Source organism: Nerophis lumbriciformis, linkage group LG15 (genome assembly GCF_033978685.3).
Source record: "Nerophis lumbriciformis linkage group LG15, RoL_Nlum_v2.1, whole genome shotgun sequence".
Taxonomy (NCBI): domain Eukaryota; kingdom Metazoa; phylum Chordata; class Actinopteri; order Syngnathiformes; family Syngnathidae; genus Nerophis; species Nerophis lumbriciformis.
In genome coordinates, this window is record NC_084562.2 from 17291611 (window position 1) to 17310696 (window position 19086).

Genomic DNA, 19086 nt, shown 5'->3' on the forward strand with positions numbered 1-19086 from the left:
CGTAATATTTTGATATTTACACGCGCACATTTTACTAGAATACCCTTATGAGCATTACATACATCAAAATCAAGTACCTAGTGTACCGTACTGTTTACTTGTTGAAATACCCTTTATAAAGCTAAAAATCTACCCAAACGACCACTTTGATGCTGCCAAAAATTGATTATAAGTAATATTTTGATACTGACACATCTTATCTCTGCATATTTTACTAGAATACCCTTATGGGCATTACATATATCCAAAATCAAGTACCTACTGTACTGTTTACTTGTTGAAATACCCTTAAAATCAATTTTTGGCAGCAGCAAAGTGGTCGTTAGGGTAGATATTTAGCTTTGTAAAGGGTATTTCAACAATTAAACACTACAGTAGGTACTTGATTGTGATATAAGTAATGCCCGTAAGGGTATTCCAGTCAAATATGCAGAGATAAGATGTGTCAGTGGTCCTCGTCAGCCAGATAACTTTGATTTTGAGGCGGCAGCGGTAAAGTTTAGATCCATGAAGGAAAGAAGAAAGTGAATGAATGTTTATCACTGAATACATTTACCGTATATTTTAGAGTATAGGTCGCTGCGGAGTATAAGTCGCACCGGCTGAAAATGCATAATAAAGAAGGAAAAAAACATATATAAGTCGCACTGGAGTATAAGTCGCATTTTTGGGGGAAATTTATTTGATAAAAGCCAACACCAAGAATAGACATTTGAAAGGCAATTTAAAATAAATAAAGAATAGTGAACAACAGGCTGAATAAGTGTACGTTATATGAGGCATAAATAACCAACTGAGAACGTGCCTGGTATGTTAACGTAACATATTATGGTAAGAGTCATTCAAATAACTATAACCTATAGAACATGCTATACGTTTACCAAACAATCTGTCACTCCTAATCGCTAAATCCCATGAAATCTTATACGTCTGGTCTCTTACGTGAATGAGCTAAATAATATTATTTGATATTTTACGCTAATGTGTTAATAATTTCACACATAAGTCACTCCTGAGTATAAGTCGCACCCCCGGCCAAACTATGAAAAAAACTGCGAATTATAGTCCGAAAAATACGGTACAAATGCATACAAATTTTACATATGCATAAAAAATTAAGTAACGTTTATGACAACTTTTTTTCCAAAACACAATGTAGAATGCAAGATACAACAAGATGATGCATACATTTAACATTGGTTTTCAAAATGGTTACAAAAAAGTGGGAGCCCATTTTTATGACTTGATTTGACATTTTAGAAAATTCCTAGCGCCAACACTGTCACATGTGCATGTAGTTTTGTGTGGTTGTAGTACAAACAAAAAGTGAGCACAAAGTACAAATGGATGTTGCTTTTTTTTGTCACAAACCTTTGAATGCTATATATATATATATATATATATATATATATATATATATATATATACATATATGTATATAATTTTCTATTTGTTTTATGTTTGCAGCTAAAGTGAGACGACTTTATGACATCGCTAATGTGCTGCGGAGCCTGAAGCTTATTGAAAAGGTCCATGTAACAGAAGAAAGAGGGAGGAAACCGGCATTTGAATGGGTCGGCCCAAACGACCTCCCTAAAGTGAAAGGTATAATACGTATTCATGATTGTGATTACATATAGAGTTATGGTAAACTCACGATTGATAACCGCACTCACAGACCGGTGATACTGATTATTTACTGGAGAAGCAAGCTTGTGCGCTAATGGCTGGCTAGCCACCTTAAATGCTACCATGAAAACAAGGGACATTAATGTATTTCCTCGTTATGAACGACATACCCCAATCTAAACTTTCAGTATATAAACACATTACTGTCTACGCAACTAAACGATTTAATTGTGGACATTGAACCTGTGCTCTCAGAACAATGATCATTCATTCATGTGTTTTTACGGTGTGTTCAAAGACCGCTGAACAGAGTAGGATGCCACAACAACAGCCAGAAATAATCATAATAGCTTTGATTTGTTACACACTTTTCATTTAAATTAATATTAAAGTGCTACAGTGTAAACCAATATTTAAAACAATAAGAGCTGAGCCAATAAAACATAAAATACTAAGACGAAAACACTATCAGTGAAGCATAAAAAACGCAAAACATGCAAAATATTGGGTTTTCGAACATCTATTTTTTTTTAGTCATTTAAAAAAATACTTGGTCAAAAGATTTCTGTGCGTGTATGTACTTTCAGAGCACATTCAACAGTTTTGCGATAATAATGATAATTGTGAGAATTTTGGTCACAATAACTGTGATATGAAATGTTCATATTGTTTCATCCCTAACTCAGATGAATAGGACACAAATTTGTCTACAACAGAAAGTGAACCGGACGTTCCTTTAGTTTTTAAAAATACTAAAAAGAAAGCAAATGAACATACAGTCAAATAATAAACAAATGGGTCTTCAGAATCAGAATCAGCTTTATTGTCATTACGCAAGGTAACGAGAGTAAGAAGTGAAGTGAATTACATTTATATAGCGCTTTTTCTCAAATGACTCAAAGCGCTTTACATTGTGAAACCCAATATCTAAGTTACATTTAAACCAGTGTGGGTGGCACTGGGAGCAGGTGGGTAAAGTGTCTTGCCCAAGGACACAACGGCAGTGACGAGGATGGCAGAAGCGGGGATCGAACCTGCAACCCTCAAGTTGATGGCATGGCCGCTCTACCAACCGAGCTATACCGCCCCAGAAGAAGCCAGAACAATAATTAATGTTTCTCCTGCCAAGATAGTTTATTTTTATTGTGTGTCTATTTGATTTTCTTTTTGAAATAAAACTTGATTAAAAGTGTGTGGAAGAAATTTTTGAGCCCATTCAACAATACTGGGATTTTCATATAGTTACATCCCTCAATATAATGCATAGTTGTTAATGTTCTCATCATAACAGAAGGTGCCACCTCTCCCACAATGCAATGTTCTGATTTTGGTGCTCCTACATTTGATATATTTCTTTCTAGATGACTAAATGTCAAATACTGTAACATTTCACCTGACTGTTTTTATTTCAGATATTGTGAGTTCCACTCCCACGTGTCCACCCAATAAGACAAATGTGCTGGAGTCCCGCTCTACTTTAGAAAACTGTGCCAAAAACCTCTTTTCGTCGCCCGGCACTAAGCGAAGCTTCACGCGACACCCGTCTCTAATGAAGCTGGCCAAGAGCATTCAGGATGACCGGCGCAAGATTAGCTCGGCGCCCAGTAGCCCCGCTAAGAGTGCCTTCAGTGAGTACACTTTGTGAAAATGTCTCATGTTTTGATCCGTTGTCTCATTTGTGCTCTTTGCTGTCAGGTGACAACGACTTCCCGAGCAAAATGGCCCAACTTGCTGCTATTTGTAAAATTCAACTTGACCAGGAGTCCGCGTAAGTTCATTCAAAACTGTGTTAAGTGCATGCCACGTTTAATTTGTCATTTTTTTTAACGCTTTTATGTAATTTTAAATTAGAACTATAAATAACGACTATTCTCATTGACGATAATCAACAAATGTTTCATTTACTCAGTGTCTCACAATTACTGTAAGTGTTATTGATGGGCGATATAGATATATATATATGTATATATATATATATATATATATATGTATGTGTATATGTATGCATATATATATATATATATTTATATATATTTGTATGTATAGATATACCGGTATATGTATGTATACATATATATGTATATACTGTATAAGTATGTATATGTACTGTGTATGTGTTTTATATATATATATATATATATATATATATTAGAGATGTCCGATAATATCGGCCTGCCGATATTATCGGCCGATAAATGCGTTAAAATGTAATATCGGAAATTATCGGTATTGTTGTTTTTTTTTATCGGTATCGTTTTTTTTTTTTTAAAGTTTTTTTTTTTGTTTTTTTATTAAATCAACATAAAAAACACAAGATACACTTACAATTAGTGCACCAACCCAAAAAACCTCCCTCCCCCATTTACACTCATTCACACTCATTCACACAAAAGGGTTGTTTCTTTCTGTTATTAATATTCTGGTTCCTACATTATATATCAATATATATCAATACAGTCTGCAAGGGATACAGTCCGTAAGCACACATGATTGTGCGTGCTGCTGGTCCACTAATAGTACTAACCTTTAACAGTTAATTTTACTAAATTTCATTAATTACTAGTTTCTATGTAACTGTTTTTATATTGTTTTACTTTCTTTTTTATTCAAGAAAATGTTTTTAATTTATTTATTTTATTTTATTATTTTTTCTTAAAAGTACCTTATCTTCACCATACCTGGTTGTCCAAATTAGGCATAATTATGTGTTAATTCCACGACTGTATGTATCGGTTGATATCGGTATCGGTAATTAAAGAGTTGGACAATATCGGATATCGGCAAAAAGCCATTATCGAACATCCCTAATATATATATATATATATATACACAGTATATATATATATATATATATATATATATATATATATATATATATACATTGCACATTTTGTAAATTGCTGTCCGTGGGTATATCTGGGATATATTAAAGTTACGTCCACATCGCAGACATGCTGACTATTGGCAATTGCATGCGTTTTGTTTACATCCGGTTTCGGAAGCGCGGTTATCCGTGATCAAAGTATCATTTTGGTGGCTGAGTTTTCACTTGTCAACAGTGCACACATAATAAGCTATATATATATATATCCATTCATACTGTCACGACCTGCCGGTGGTAATGTTTTATGTTCGTGTGGTTTTGTTAATTTGTCTGAAAGCGGATATAGGGGAAGAGGAATGAAGAAGTGTTGTTGTGTGTCCGGGGTAGCACAGAGACAAAAGTGTTTGCACGGAAGGTAAAACCTGTTGGAATTGTGCAGTTTGTTAGCTTAACATTGGCAATAAAAGTTAAAAAAAAAATAGCGTCAGACTTTGTGTGACTTCTTCTGAAGGCTTCAATACATTCTACCAATTGTTTACACGTAAAAAAAAAACACCTTATTTTCAAGGTGTAGCAACTACGATATTGCTCTGGCGGTGCACCACATTCAGTTGCATTAAGGGGAAACCCTATGTATGTGTGTGTTTATATTTATATATATATATACACATACATACATACATACATACATACATACATACATACATACATACATATATATATATATATATATATATACACATACATATACCGTATTTTCCGCACTATAAGGCGCACCGGATTATTAGCCGCACCTTCTATGAATTACATATTTCATAATTTTGTCCACCAATAAGCCGCCCCGGACTAAAAGCCGCGCCTACGCTGCGCTAAAGTGAATGTCAAAAAAACGCTGCGCTAAAGTGAATGTCAAAAAAACAGTCAGATAGTTCAGTCAAACTTTAATAATATATTGAAAACCAGCGTTCTAACAACTCTGTCCCAAAATGTACGCAAATGTGCAATCACAAACATAGTAAAATTCAAAATGGTGTAGAGCAATAAATAGCAACATAATGTTGCTCGAACGTTAATGTCACAACACACAAAATAAACATAGCGCTCACCTTCTGAAGTTATTCTTCATTCGTAAATCCTTCGAATTCTTCGTCTTCGGTGTCCGAATTGAAAAGTTGCGCAAGCGTGGGATCCAAAAATGGCCGGCTCCGCCTCGTCGAAGTCATCGGATTCAGTGTCGCTGTTGTTGTGCAGCAGTTCTGTGAATCCTGCCTTCCGGAAAGCTCGGACCACAGTTGTGACCGAAACTATCTGCCCAGGCATTTACGATCCACTGGCAGATGTTGGCGTATGTCGACCGGCGCTATCTGCCCGTCTTAGTGAAGGTGTGTTCGCCTTCGGAGCTGTGTGAAAAAAGCCACCCGGCCTCTTCGCGTAAACTTCCCTTAACCACTCGCTCATCTTTTCTTCATCCATCCATCCCTTCGAGTTAGCTTTTATGATGACGCCGGCTGGAAAGGTCTCTTTTGGCAAGGTCTTCCTTTTGAATATCACCATGGGAGGAAGTTTCTGGCCATTAGCATGGCAAGCTAGAACCACAGTGAAGGACGACTTATCATTCCCTGTGGTGCGAATATTCACCGTACGTGCTCCCGTTCCACAGGAATATCAGTTGCTGTGAAATACGGTAGTAATCCGTGTGCGGATGGAGAGATTGCGTCTTTTTATGAACCGGATCCTTGTCCTTTGTAGGAGCCATTTTGTGGTCTTTACAGATGTAAACAGGAAATGAAACGTACGGTGATATCCGCGCGTTTTTTCTTCTTCTTCCGGGGGCGGGTGGTTGCTTAAAGCGCTTCCTGTTCTATGGGGGCGGGTGCTTTCCTTGGCGGTTGCTTGCGTAGAAGAAGAAGCGCTTCCTGTTCTACCGGGAAAAAAGATGGCGGCTGTTTACCGAAGTTGCGAGATCGAAACTTTATGAAAATTAATCGTAATAAAGCGCACCGGGTTATAAGGCGCACTGTTAGCTTTTGAGAAAATTTGTGGTTTTTAGGTGCGCCTTATAGTGCGGAAAATACGGTATATATATTTATTTATGTTAGTGGCAGTCAGTCAGTCCGTGAGTTTCTAAGTGCAGTTATCTATCATGCTTTTTTGATCATTTTAATTTAACAGTTATACTAACGGTTTGTTATCATTGTTACCGTTTATCGTTGCATCGCTGGCGTCTACCAAATCAGTATCTTTCATGCCTTAACTTGTTCCTTTAGCAATTCCGCTCCCTGCATCTGGTATAATATATTATTCACTTTGTAATTTTCCGATATTCTATTCCAGAACCGGAGGCAAAGATTCAAAGGCAGTTCCTGCTGAGACCAAAACAATGCTTGTGAGGCTCCAACAGACCACTTCCAGCTCAGGGGAACCGCCTCAGGCATCGAGCTTAAATCCAATCGAGGATATTCACAGCACCCCGCTGGCATCCCAGCCCTCGGGCGGTGTAGCATACATCCCTGCACAATGCTCACCCTTCATCCCCGTCATTTTACCTCAGCAGCAGGGGGGCGGAGCCTACCCCGTCTATTTGCACGCAGCTTCTCTCAGGCCCAACCCTCTGACCAGACCACATCCGACGAGCTATGCCGTACGCTCGATGACTTTCGAAGAGAAGACCGGGCAGAGCCCGACCGGCCCGTTAGCTACCAAGAACCAGTCCACCTTAAAAGTGTTGGACGGGAGCCCTCTTCTGGTCAAACGAGCGTGTTCTGATCCAGCTGCAGAGAGCAGTCCTCCTAAAGCTAAGCGACTCAACTCTAACCTCAAGGTAAAGAAAACAAACAAATATACTTGAATGGATGCCTTACTTGTCAACGGTCCAAAAATCTGTAAAAATACATTCATATTTTACAAATATTTAATTAAGAAATATCGTAAATGCTTTATTATTGGTGGAGCAGCCACTAATAATGATAATTAAAAAGGCTGTTATTCTCAAAATAAAACATGTATTATATATGATTTTATATAGTGTTACCTTGATTCAGATTGCCATATAACTTGGTACATGTAGTCCACAATATGCAAACACAAATGAGGAATTGTTGTATGATTTGGCTGTCTCCATAAGTTTCACATTGCCATGACAGTTGTGCTAATTTTGTAACCCATTTCCTCAGCGTATCAGCATATTGAGAACAAAATAGGCACTGACACTACCCATATCAACATAGGGTTTGTTTGTCGAGAATATATTTTGCCCTGTCAGTAGGAATACCGGTACACATCGACGGGCATATATTTCCCCCGTTATCCTATATGTCAATGTGTCATTGACCGGGCTATTATGCCAAGCATACTAGTTTTGTTAGACATGGTCATAGACTCTATTGGACAATATTGTTTACCGGTACATACCAAATGTCCATTTCTATTACCGTATTTTTCGGACTATAAGTCGCAGTTTTTTTCATAGTTTGGCCGGGTGTGCGACTTATACTAAGGAGCGACTTATGTGTGAAATTATTAACACATTACCGTAAAATATCAAATAATATTATTTAGCTCATTCACGTAAGAGACTAGACGTATAAGATTTCATGGGATTTAGCGATTAGGAGTGACAGATTGTTTGGTAAACGTATAGCATGTTCTATATGTTATAGTTATTTGAATGACTCTTACCATAATATGTTACGTTAACATACCAGGCACGTTCTCAGTTGGTTATTTATGCCTCATATAACGTACACTTATTCAGCCTGTTGTTCACTATTCTTTATTTATTTTAAATTGCCTTTCAAATGTCTATTCTTGGTGTTGGGTTTTATCAAATAAATTTCCCCCCAAAATGCGACTTATACTCCAGTGCGACTTATATATGTTTTTTTCCTTCTTTATTATACATTTTTGGCAGGTGCGAAAAATACGGTAATTACAAGTAATAAGAAAACGTAAATGCCTTACTTACCTGTCAAGGAGGAAATGAGCAACTTTGGCGTCAGATGAAACAATCTTCTTCGCCTTCAATCGTCTCCGTCTTTCAAAGGCATCCCCGATACAAATCCTCGTTTTGTTCCTGGCTTGAGAATACACCATAAGGATTTATTAAGGTCTGACATGTTTAGTAACTTTACCGGTGGCAGTAGCTAGACAAATATGGCGGTGCGTAACTGGCAACCTAGATGTGACACACTCACTGAATTTCTAATTGGTCAAACGGTGGAGAGCGGGGCATCGAAATTAAAACAATAACAAGATTTCGGGGCTGTAAATCAAATTTTGAAATGAGCATATTCCGGCTGAACTACTGTTATCAATTATAGAGGTATTCAATAAGAACATGATTTATTAGTGGTATAGCTCGGTTGGTAGAGCGGCCGTGCCAGCAACTTGAGGGTTGCAAGTTCGATCCCTGCTTCCGTCATCCTAGTCACTGCCGTTGTGTCCTTGGGCAAGACACTTTACCCACCTGCTTCCAGTGCCACCCACACTGCTTTAAATGTAACTTAGATATTGGGTTTCACAATGTAAAGCGCTTTGAGTCACTTGAGAAAAAGCGCTATATAAATGTAATTCACTTCACTATTAATGCCTTTTGACATATCAGGGCCATTTAATGATGACTTCACATGAAATTTCTACATATGGCTCCTTTAAGTAGATCATTCGCATTGTATATAATTTCATCCTAATATTGTATAGTGTAATTTTCCAGTATTTTACATCTTTTATTTTCTAGGACCCTTCCCCAAATCAGTGCGACGTCCTTCAGGCTCGCCCCAAGAGCCGCCGCAGCTTTCAGCTCTCTAGCCGGCCCTCGCAGCGAGCCCTCCACCTGGATCCAGAGTTCATCAACACCCCCGGCGGCTGCGCCCAGGCGGCTCAGACGCTGGAGCAGAGTTTGGAGACCTTCTTGGAAAAGGACGACAAAGCGGCGACCTCTGACAGCGAGGCGGGTTTGACGCCCGTCAGAGCCGTCCCGCTCACACCTGGACAACCTAACGCCGAGGTAAGTCACCTCCCACCACGCGCTTAAGAAGAGGGACTTAAAATGTGGACGTTGATCATTTCTTCTCTGCACAGGCTTTCGTGCCAACAGGTTATCTGATCCCGCTCGCCCAGTCGGTAGTCGGCTACAAGGACAATCAAGGCTCAGCAGGAGACGGCAACAAAGCTTCTTCTCCTGCTTATATTTTCCAAACACCTACTGCAGGTAAATGTCAGCCATTGTGAGCACTGGGCTAGGAATACCTTTCCCATACATTCATTTATTGGTGGTAGACCGCCACAGATAAATGTGGCAGTATGTCGTTGTCCTCGCTCATAAACACAGTACCGGTATACCGCACCTGGTCTGCCAGAGAATAAGAAGACTGAGCAGAAGGGATCATTAGTGTTGCCTACTTAGCAACTTTGCGGTAGGGGTGTAACGGTACGTGTATTGAACTGTTTCGGGACGGGGGTTTCGGTTCGGTTCGTAGGTGTACCGAACAAGTTTCCACATGGACATATTAAGTAGCATAACGCACGTTGTGTAAACAATGCACACCGAGGCACAACATATGTCCTCTTTTCACCGGACATGTCCTCTTTTGCGGGGCTGTCCGGACGGAGTTTCTTAAAGGGGAACATTATCACAATTTCAGAAGGGTTAAAACCATTAAAAATCAGTTCCCAGTGGCTTATTTTATTTTTCGAAGTTTTTTTCAAAATTTTAGCCCATCACGCAATATCCCTAAAAAAGCTTCAAAGTGCCTGATTATAACCATAGTTATATACACCCGTCCATTTTCCTGTGACGTCACACAGTGATGCCAACACAAACAACAGCAAGGTATAGCGACATTAGCTCGGATTCAGACTCGGATTTCAGCGGCTTAAGCGATTCAACAGATTACGCATGTATTGAAACGGATGGTTGTAGTGTGGAGGCAGGTAGCGAAAACGAAATTGAAGAAGAAACTGAAGCTATTGAGCCATATCAGTTTGAACCGTATGCAAGCGAAAACGACACGACAGCCAGCGACACGGGAGAAAGCAAGGACGAATTCAGCGATCGCCTTCTAACCAACGATTGGTATGTGTTTGTTTGGCATTAAAGGAAACTAACAACTATGAACTAGGTTTACAGCATATGAAATACATTTGGCAACAACATGCACTTTGAGAGTGCAGACAGCCCAGTTTTCATCAATTAATATATTCTGTAGACATACGCTCATCAGCAGGCCAGGGAAGCTAGGGTCGATATTCTTCTGTTGATCATCTTCGGTGGCATAAGGGACGGTTTGAGCCAAGACATCCAGGGGGTTTAGCTCGCTCGTCTGCGGGAACAAACTGCCGCCATTGCTTGCCGTGCTACCGAGGTCCTTTGTCCCTGAATTGCTCACACACTCCGGCAGATTCAATGGGGGTCTGGCGGCAGATTTCTTTGACTTTATCGTTGGAAATGCATCTGCTTTGAGTGTCGCAGGATATCCACACATTCTTGCCATCTCTGTCGTAGCATAGCTTTCGTCGGTAAAGAGTGCGGAACAAACGTCCAATTTCTTGCCACTTTCGCATCTTTGGGCCACTGGTGCAACTTGAATCCGTCCCGACGAGGCATGATGTCTCCAAGGTACGGAAAACAGTCGAAAAAGCGGAAAATAATAGAGCTGATTTGACTCGGTGTTTGAGAAAATGGCGGATTGCTTCCCCATGTGACGTCACGTTGTGACGTCATCGCTCCGAGAGCGAATATTAGAAAGGCGTTTAATTCGCCAAAATTCACCCATTTAGAGTTCGGAAATCGGTTAAAAAATATATGGTCTTTTTTCTGCAACATCAAGGTATATATTGACGCTTACATAGGTCTGGTGATAATGTTCCCCTTTAAATGCCTCAAATGTACGGCATTTTGATTTAGGGTTGCGTGTATTTTCAATGTACGTTCAGGGTTAAGAAGGGGTTAAAAACAAAACAAATTGTGCGCGCAGCAGCATTCGTGAGGAAGAGGCAGAGACAAAGAGAGCGAGAGAGTTATGATAAACGCGCATGCGTCGCCAGTAGGGCTGCAACAACTAATCGATTATAAAAAATAGTTGGCGATTAATTTAGTCTTCGATTCGTTGGATCTATGCTATATGAGCAGAGGCTATTTATTTTTATTATTTTTATTTTTTTATAAACCTTTATTTATAAACTGCAACATTTACAAACAGCTAAGAAACAATAATCAAAATAAGTATGGTGCCAGTATGCTGTTTTTTTTTTTTCAATAAAATACTGGAAAGGATAGAAATTTAGTTTGTCTCTTTTATCCGATTATTAATAGATTAATCGAAGTAATAATCGACAGATTCATCGGTGATCAAATTAGTTGTTAGTTGCAGCCCTAGTCGCCAGGCTCTGCTTTTTATCCATAGATTTATCAGATTTAATTTTTTGTTATCTATAGCAGGGGTGTCAAAAGTGTGCCCCGGAGGCCATTTGCGGCCCACAGCTAATGTTTTAAAGGCCCACGGCACATTAAAAAAATACTATTAAAATAAACAAAAACATAACAAAAGTAAAATAAAAAAAAGGTTAAATGTAATTTAGAAAAAGTTGCAATGTTGACTAATAAAACAAAGCAGTTTTTTTTTTCTTTCAAACTGTTATTGCTCAAAACATAATATTGATTTAAAATCAATGTTATTATGAATTATTGACCTATCCATGGTTCCGATTACTTCACATCAAATATTCCACTAAGAAAAATATTTTTGGTGGAAGATTTGGTAAAAAAAATTAATTTGGTAAGTAAATAACCAAAAAATTTATATTTTGTTGTTTTCTTATTGTACCGAAAATGAACCGAACCGTGACCTCTCAACCGAGGTACGTACGTACCCAACCGAAACTTTTGTGTACCGTTGCACCCCTCGAGATGGGTACCGAATCCGGCACTTTTCTCGGCACCAGCCAAATCCCGTTGGGCCTACCGGTTATCGATTCACGTAAAATCCAACGGTGCCACATTTCTGTGCCTGGGCTGCGCGTGTGTTGCGCCCGTTTGCCGACCGTTTCTTTGCACTTCAGCACTTGCCGATCATACCAGCAGCACCGAGAGCGGAAACAATAGAAACAGAAATAACTGCAGTGTGTACGTCCGATCTCAAACAGGTTCCAGACCACCGTTCCAGGAAGTGACTCCTACCGGCCTCCGTCTTCACACTGCCGCCGCCATCTCCCCGCACTCGGCCCAGCAACCCCGTCGCCTCCACAGCCCGAGCCCCGCTATCATCAACTTCACCCTGCAGAACCTGGGCCTCATATCCAACCCCAGCCCGGGGAACCCCTTCACCTCGCTGCACACTCCCGAGCGCTGCAGTCCTCTGGCTCTGCAGCAGAGAGGGATGGTTTTCATCAAACCTTTGTCGCCTGTGACCGTGCAGCAGGCCCAGCACTCCATGGCCTTATTCAGCGTTCAACAGGTACCGACACACTTCGCTAGACTATATATTAAAGTTATTGCAGATAAACGATATTATCATCAGCATTATTTTGAACCAAGTTAAAGGGGAACATTATCACAATTTCAGAAGGGTTAAAACCATTAAAAATCAGTTCCCAGTGGCTTATTTTATTTTTCGAAAATTTTTCAAAATTTAACCCATCACGCAATATCCCTAAAAAAAGCTCCAAAGTGCCTGATTTTAACCATCGTTATATACACCCGTCCATTTTCCTGTGACGTCACACAGTGATGCCGATACAAACAAGCATGGCGCATAGAACAGCAAGGTATAGCGACATTAGCTCGGATTCAGACTCGGATTTCAGCGGCTTAAGCGATTCAACAGATTACGCATGTATTGAAACGGATGGTTGTAGTGTGGAGGCAGGTAGCGAAAACCAAATTGAAGAAGAAACTGAAGCTATTGAGCCATATCGGTTTGAACCGTATGCAAGCGAAACCGACGAAAGCGACACGGGAGAAAGCGAGGACGAATTCGGCGATCACCTTCTAACCAACGATTGGTATGTGTTTGTTTGGCATTAAAGGAAACTAACAACTATGAACTAGGTTTACAGCATATGAAATACATTTGGCAACAACATGCACTTTGAGAGTGCAGACAGCCAACATATATTTTTCCACAATTTCAGCACTCAGGTTAACCTTCCCTAAATAAACACAAAATACTGCATTACACAAGACTACCCGAATGTACTCGAATGATTGAAAAAAATAAATGTTTTTAAGCTAAATTATTGGTAAACACAGTTTATGTATAATAATTTACGTAAAACCGCGAGTAATGAATAAAGTTTTCATCAATTAATATATTCTGTAGACATACCCTCATCCGCTCTCTTTTCCTGAAAGCTGATCTGTCCAGTTTTGGAGTTGATGTCAGCATCTGCTTTGAGTGTCGCAGGATATCCACACATTCTTGCCATCTCTGTCGTAGCATAGCTTTCGTCGGTAAAGTGTGCGGAACAAACGACTGACCATTTCGTCGGCTTTCCCCACAACCTCGTATTTTGAACAAATTTCGTCCAATTTCTTGCCACTTTCGCATCTTTGGGCCACTGGTGCAACTTGAATCCGTCCCTGTTCGTGTTGTTACACCCTCCGACAACACACCGACGAAAGTGAGAAAATGGCGGATTGCTTCCCGATGTGACGTCTGCGGTCCTCTCCAAGGTTTCTCATAGTCATTCACATGGACGTCCCACAGGGTTGTGAGTTTTTCCTTGACCTTATGTGGGATCTGAACCGAGGATGTCGTTGTGGCTTGTGCAGCCCTTTGAGACACTTGTAATTTAGGGCTATATAAATAAACATTGATTGATTGATTGATACTGGTTTTGTTCAATTGAGTCGAATGATGCAAACTTAACCTGATCATTGTTGTCTTCTTGCTTTAGCCTCTACTGACCACCCCCAAAGGACCGGGGCTCCCCCAGCACAGCTATTTCCACACACCTGTCCCCGTCTCCCCTCTGGCCGCAGCAGCTGTCCCCCCCAGCGGACAACCGGCCACTAAAACTGTTTACATCCCTCAAAGGAAACTAGACGTCAGTACCGAAGAGGCATTTTGATGTTGAATGTGTGTTCTGGTGAAGGTGTGTGTGAGTGTGTGTGTTTTACCAAGCATTTTCCTTAATTTCCTTGTTTCAATATTTGACAGTACCGTATTTTTCGGAGTATAAGTCGCACCGGCCGAAAATGCATAATAAAGAAGGAAAAAAACATATATAAGTCGCATTTTGGGGGGAAATTTATTTGATAAAAGCCAACACCAAGAATAGACATTTGAAAGGCAATTTAAAATAAATAAAGAATAGTGAACAACAGGCTGAATAAGTGTACGTTATATGAGGCATAAATAACCAACTGAGAACGTGCCTGGTATGTTAACGTAACATATTATGGTAAGAGTCATTCAAATAACTATAACATATAGAACATGCTATATGTTTACCAAACAATCTGTCACTCCTAATCGCTAAATCCCATGAAATCTTATACGTCTAGTCCAGGGGTCTGCAACCCGCGGCTCCGGAGCCGCATGCGGCTCTTTGATCACTCTGATGCGGCTCAGCTGCATACTTGCCGAGACTTCCGGATTTCAGTGCCTCTCGCAGAAAATTACCGGGATTAATATTCTCCGATTTTCACCCTTACAATAATATTAAAGGCGTGCCATAATGGTACAGCATTTAGCACCCTCTACAATCTATATTAACTGCGTGCCAGCCCAGTCTCTTGTTTTATGCATCTTCTGCTTGCACACGTAAGTGACCTTGCTCAACAGCCACACAGGTTACACTGACGGTGGCCATATAAAACAACTTTAACACTCTTACTAATAATGCGCCACACTTTGAACCAAAACCAAACAAGAATGCCAACCACATTTTGGGAGAACATCTGCACCTTAACACGACATAAACACGACAGAACAAATACCCAGAATCCCATGCAGCCCTAACTCTTCCGGGCTACATTATACACCCCTGCTACCACCAAACCCCGCACCCACCCCAACCCTGCTCCCTCACACATCAACCCTCCCTTCCGTGCGTCGGTTGAGGTGGGCGGGGGTGTATAATGTAGCCGGGAAGAGTTAGGGCTGCATGGGATTCTGGGTATTTGTTCTGTTACGGTGCAGATGTTTTCCCGAAATGTGTTTGTCATTCTTGTTTGGTGTGGGTTCGCAGTGTGGCGCATTATTAGTAAGAGTGTTAAAGTTTTTTATACCGCCACCGTCAGTGTAACCTGTGTGGTTGTTGACCAAGTATGCCTTGCTGTCACTTATGTGAGCAAGCAGAAGCCCCATAAAAACGTCTGGCACGCTGGTTGTAGTGGGCGCTAAATGCTGTACCATCACGGCACGTCCGAGAGAATAGTTGCCCCGAAATTCGTAGTCTGCCCGAAAAATCGGAAGGGTTGACAAGAATGACGCTGTCAAGCGCCATTCATATAAAACTTGCGGGCCGCACTAACATTCAATTATCATATTAAGGTGTGCGCCGCGTGTCTGAGACCCTTGGTTTATACATAGCACAAAGCAAAAAAAAAATTTGAATGCAGCGTCATTTCATTTTAAATTTCAAAAGATTTTTGTGGCTCCCATTGTTTTCTTTAATTTGTAAAACTGGTCAAAATGGCTCTTTGACTGATAAAGGTTGCCGACCCCTGGTCTAGTCTCTTACGTGAATGAGCTAAATAATATTATTTGATATTTTACGGTAATGTGTTAATAATTTCACACATAAGTCACTCCTGAGTATAAGTCACACCAAACTATGAAAAAAACTGCGACTTATAGTCCGAAAAATACGGTATTCATTACCTCTGAATATTTTACAGCAAGCTGTAGAATGTAAATGAGATTTTAAAGCCATTCAGCAGATTGTCGTTCCAGTAAGCAAACCGTTTTCTTCTCAGTCGTTTTATTGTGGTTATTTTTATTATTATTTTTTGTAATCAATTCTTAATGATTTTTGAAATTGTTAAGCGTAGGACAGTTTGGACCCCTTCCTGATTTAGATGCGTTTTGACTGGAAGTTGATTGATCTATTAATATAAAGTCATGAGAAGACCTTTGCACATATGTACATGTTTACCTTTTTTTTAAAAAAAAGTCATATTTCTGCTGCATTCTATGTGATGTTAATCAAACCTTTTTGACTGGGCTTAATTTAAAAAAGAAATTGCCTTCATTTTTGATATCCTGCTTTATGTGAAATGATAAATAACTTTTAAAAAATATTTTCGAAAAAAAACAAAAACACCTGTGTCTTTTTTTGTGGTCCGCATTCTCGTTAAAAGACCTCTTATAATACACTGGCGTAGTATGCCTAAGTATTCATTAAAAACAAGTTGTTTTTTAAACATTACACACAGTTTAAACTGTAACACGACTACCATCAAGTTACTCTCACGCACCACTTTATTACGGGGTGTAGTTTGAGCGTGGTCATGTGACAGCCAGGCTCCGTTTGATTGGTGAAACGGAGACAAAGGTCACTTTGTGCTTACGTTAGATGGGTGAGACACAGTCATGTGAGAAAAGGCTCTCTAACGAGCCATGGAATCAATATATTATAAATAAACATAATGACCGGTCACTTTGGGTCCCTGCTAGTCGGTAGGGTAAATATTACAAGAACAATAATTAATTAGTACTTTTTTGTCTTGAAGGGGGAATTGCCAACTTCCTGTTGATTTCTGCCCGATGATATACAATTATGAAAACTAGGTCTAAGTCAGACCTACATAGAGGTTTTTGTTTCATGTCTCTCCGATCTTCCTAGTGGGAGATATAGGCAGTCTAGTGTTTTTTTTTCCTAGGGGGCGCTAGAGCGCAATTTTGAGTTTTGGGGTTCGTTTTTTTTTTTTTAAAGACAATTTTCGCAGGTCCTGATGGGTGGGTCAAATATGGTGAGTTTTGAAGCATGTTAGTGCTCAAAGAGGCGGCGGAAGAATAATAATAATAAAGAATAAAACGTTACAAATTCAATAGGTCCTTATGTCCCATTGCATAAAGGGAGTCCTTATGCAATGGGCCATGCGGTCCCTAATTAATATGACATGAGTGACACTCCCACCCGGAGAATGACCAACAGACCTCTCTCTTCAGCCTTTCATCCTGCAGCATTGGACATTTTCTAGCATCCAACATCAAACAACTCTCCCCTCAACCACAAGGCCACGACCACCGTCGCTCGCCTGCGACAGGAAGCTAACAAGCCAAATACTAGAGTCCGTGAACATTGCTCCAAAGTACGGACTTTGTGTTGATTTGTTGTGAATACAAAAGCAAGCATCGGCATGTTCAAAGGCAGTAATATATGATAAAACAAGGCGGCAGCTAAAAGAAGGACTTCCCCGTTTATCCCCTATTATACAAACAGGATAAACCCGCCAGGTGAACGACGGATTTTACGACTTCCAGCGCTGAAGTACGACAACCACGTGACTCGTGTCCCATATGTAATCATTGGATGAACCATTATAGTACAGTACTAAGACTATAGTGGCCATAAATAATTAACTTCTACAGCATGGGTGCCCAAAGTGCAGCACAGGGGCCATCTGGGTCTCGTGACTCGTTTGTCATTGGCCCTAAGCACTTTACAAAAAACTACAATTGGGAAAACAGCAAAAACGCTGAGAAAAATGTTGACATCAGCCAATAATAACAACAAAGTTTTGGCTTTGAAAAACAACAAAAAATGTATGTATATATATATGTATATAATGTGTGTGTGTGTGTATATATATATATATATATCTGAGATAGGCTCCAGCACCCCCCGTGACCCCAAAAGGGACAAGCGGTAGAAAATGGATGGATATATATATAATATGTATATATCTATATATATAATATGTATGTGTATGTACTGTATATATGTATATGTTAGAGTGTCCGTCGTGAGTTCAAACCACGGCCGAGTCGTACCAAAGACTATATAAAATGGGACCCATTACCTCCCTGCTTGACACTCAGCATCAAGGGTTGGAATTGGGGGTTAGATCACCAAAAATGATTCCCGAGCGTGGCCACCGCTGCTGCTCACTGCTCCCCTCACCTCCCAGGGGGTGATCAAGGGTGATGGGTCAAATGCAGAGAATAATTTCGCCACACCTAGTGTGTGTGTGACAATCATTGGTACTTTAACTTAACTTTAATATATGTATATATGTGTGTATATATATATATGTATGTATGTATGTGTATATATATATATATATATATATGTATGTATATATATATGTAAATGTATACATAGTATATATATATATATATGTATGTACAGTATGTACATAATAAATTCATAAAAGAACCAAACTTCATGAATGTTTTTTGTGACCAACAAGTATGTGCTCCAATCACTCTATGACCAAAAAAAACAGTATTTTTTCTCTAGTATTGATATTGATATTGTTATTTTCTTCTTTGAGGTAGAGTACCACTGAAAACTCTCTGACACGACTAACCGTCGTTCTAATAGAACTTTGATGTCATTACGATGTCTGTCACTTGGACACGTAAACACAAAGTGTTTTCCTGCTTTAAAAATAGCAGTTTGTTGTCACAACGCCATCCGCACGGCTCATATCGGGACGTGAGCAATGCGTCCGGTCAGTACCC

At 39.8% G+C, this 19086-nt stretch overlaps 1 protein-coding gene across 1 annotated transcript in view; it reads left to right on the top strand.

Moving 5' to 3' along the window:
* Window positions 1-15266, top strand: part of e2f8 (E2F transcription factor 8) — a 28823-nt gene extending 13557 nt beyond the window's left edge. The window contains exons 6-13 of the mRNA XM_061975359.1: window positions 1468-1605; window positions 3042-3257; window positions 3325-3397; window positions 6788-7274; window positions 9189-9458; window positions 9533-9662; window positions 12596-12906; window positions 14348-15266. Of these exons, the coding sequence (XP_061831343.1) occupies window positions 1468-1605; window positions 3042-3257; window positions 3325-3397; window positions 6788-7274; window positions 9189-9458; window positions 9533-9662; window positions 12596-12906; window positions 14348-14521 (1799 nt within the window). The 3' untranslated portion in view covers window positions 14522-15266. The remainder of the gene's footprint in view (window positions 1-1467; window positions 1606-3041; window positions 3258-3324; window positions 3398-6787; window positions 7275-9188; window positions 9459-9532; window positions 9663-12595; window positions 12907-14347) is intronic.
* The last annotated feature ends 3820 nt before the right edge of the window (window positions 15267-19086 follow it).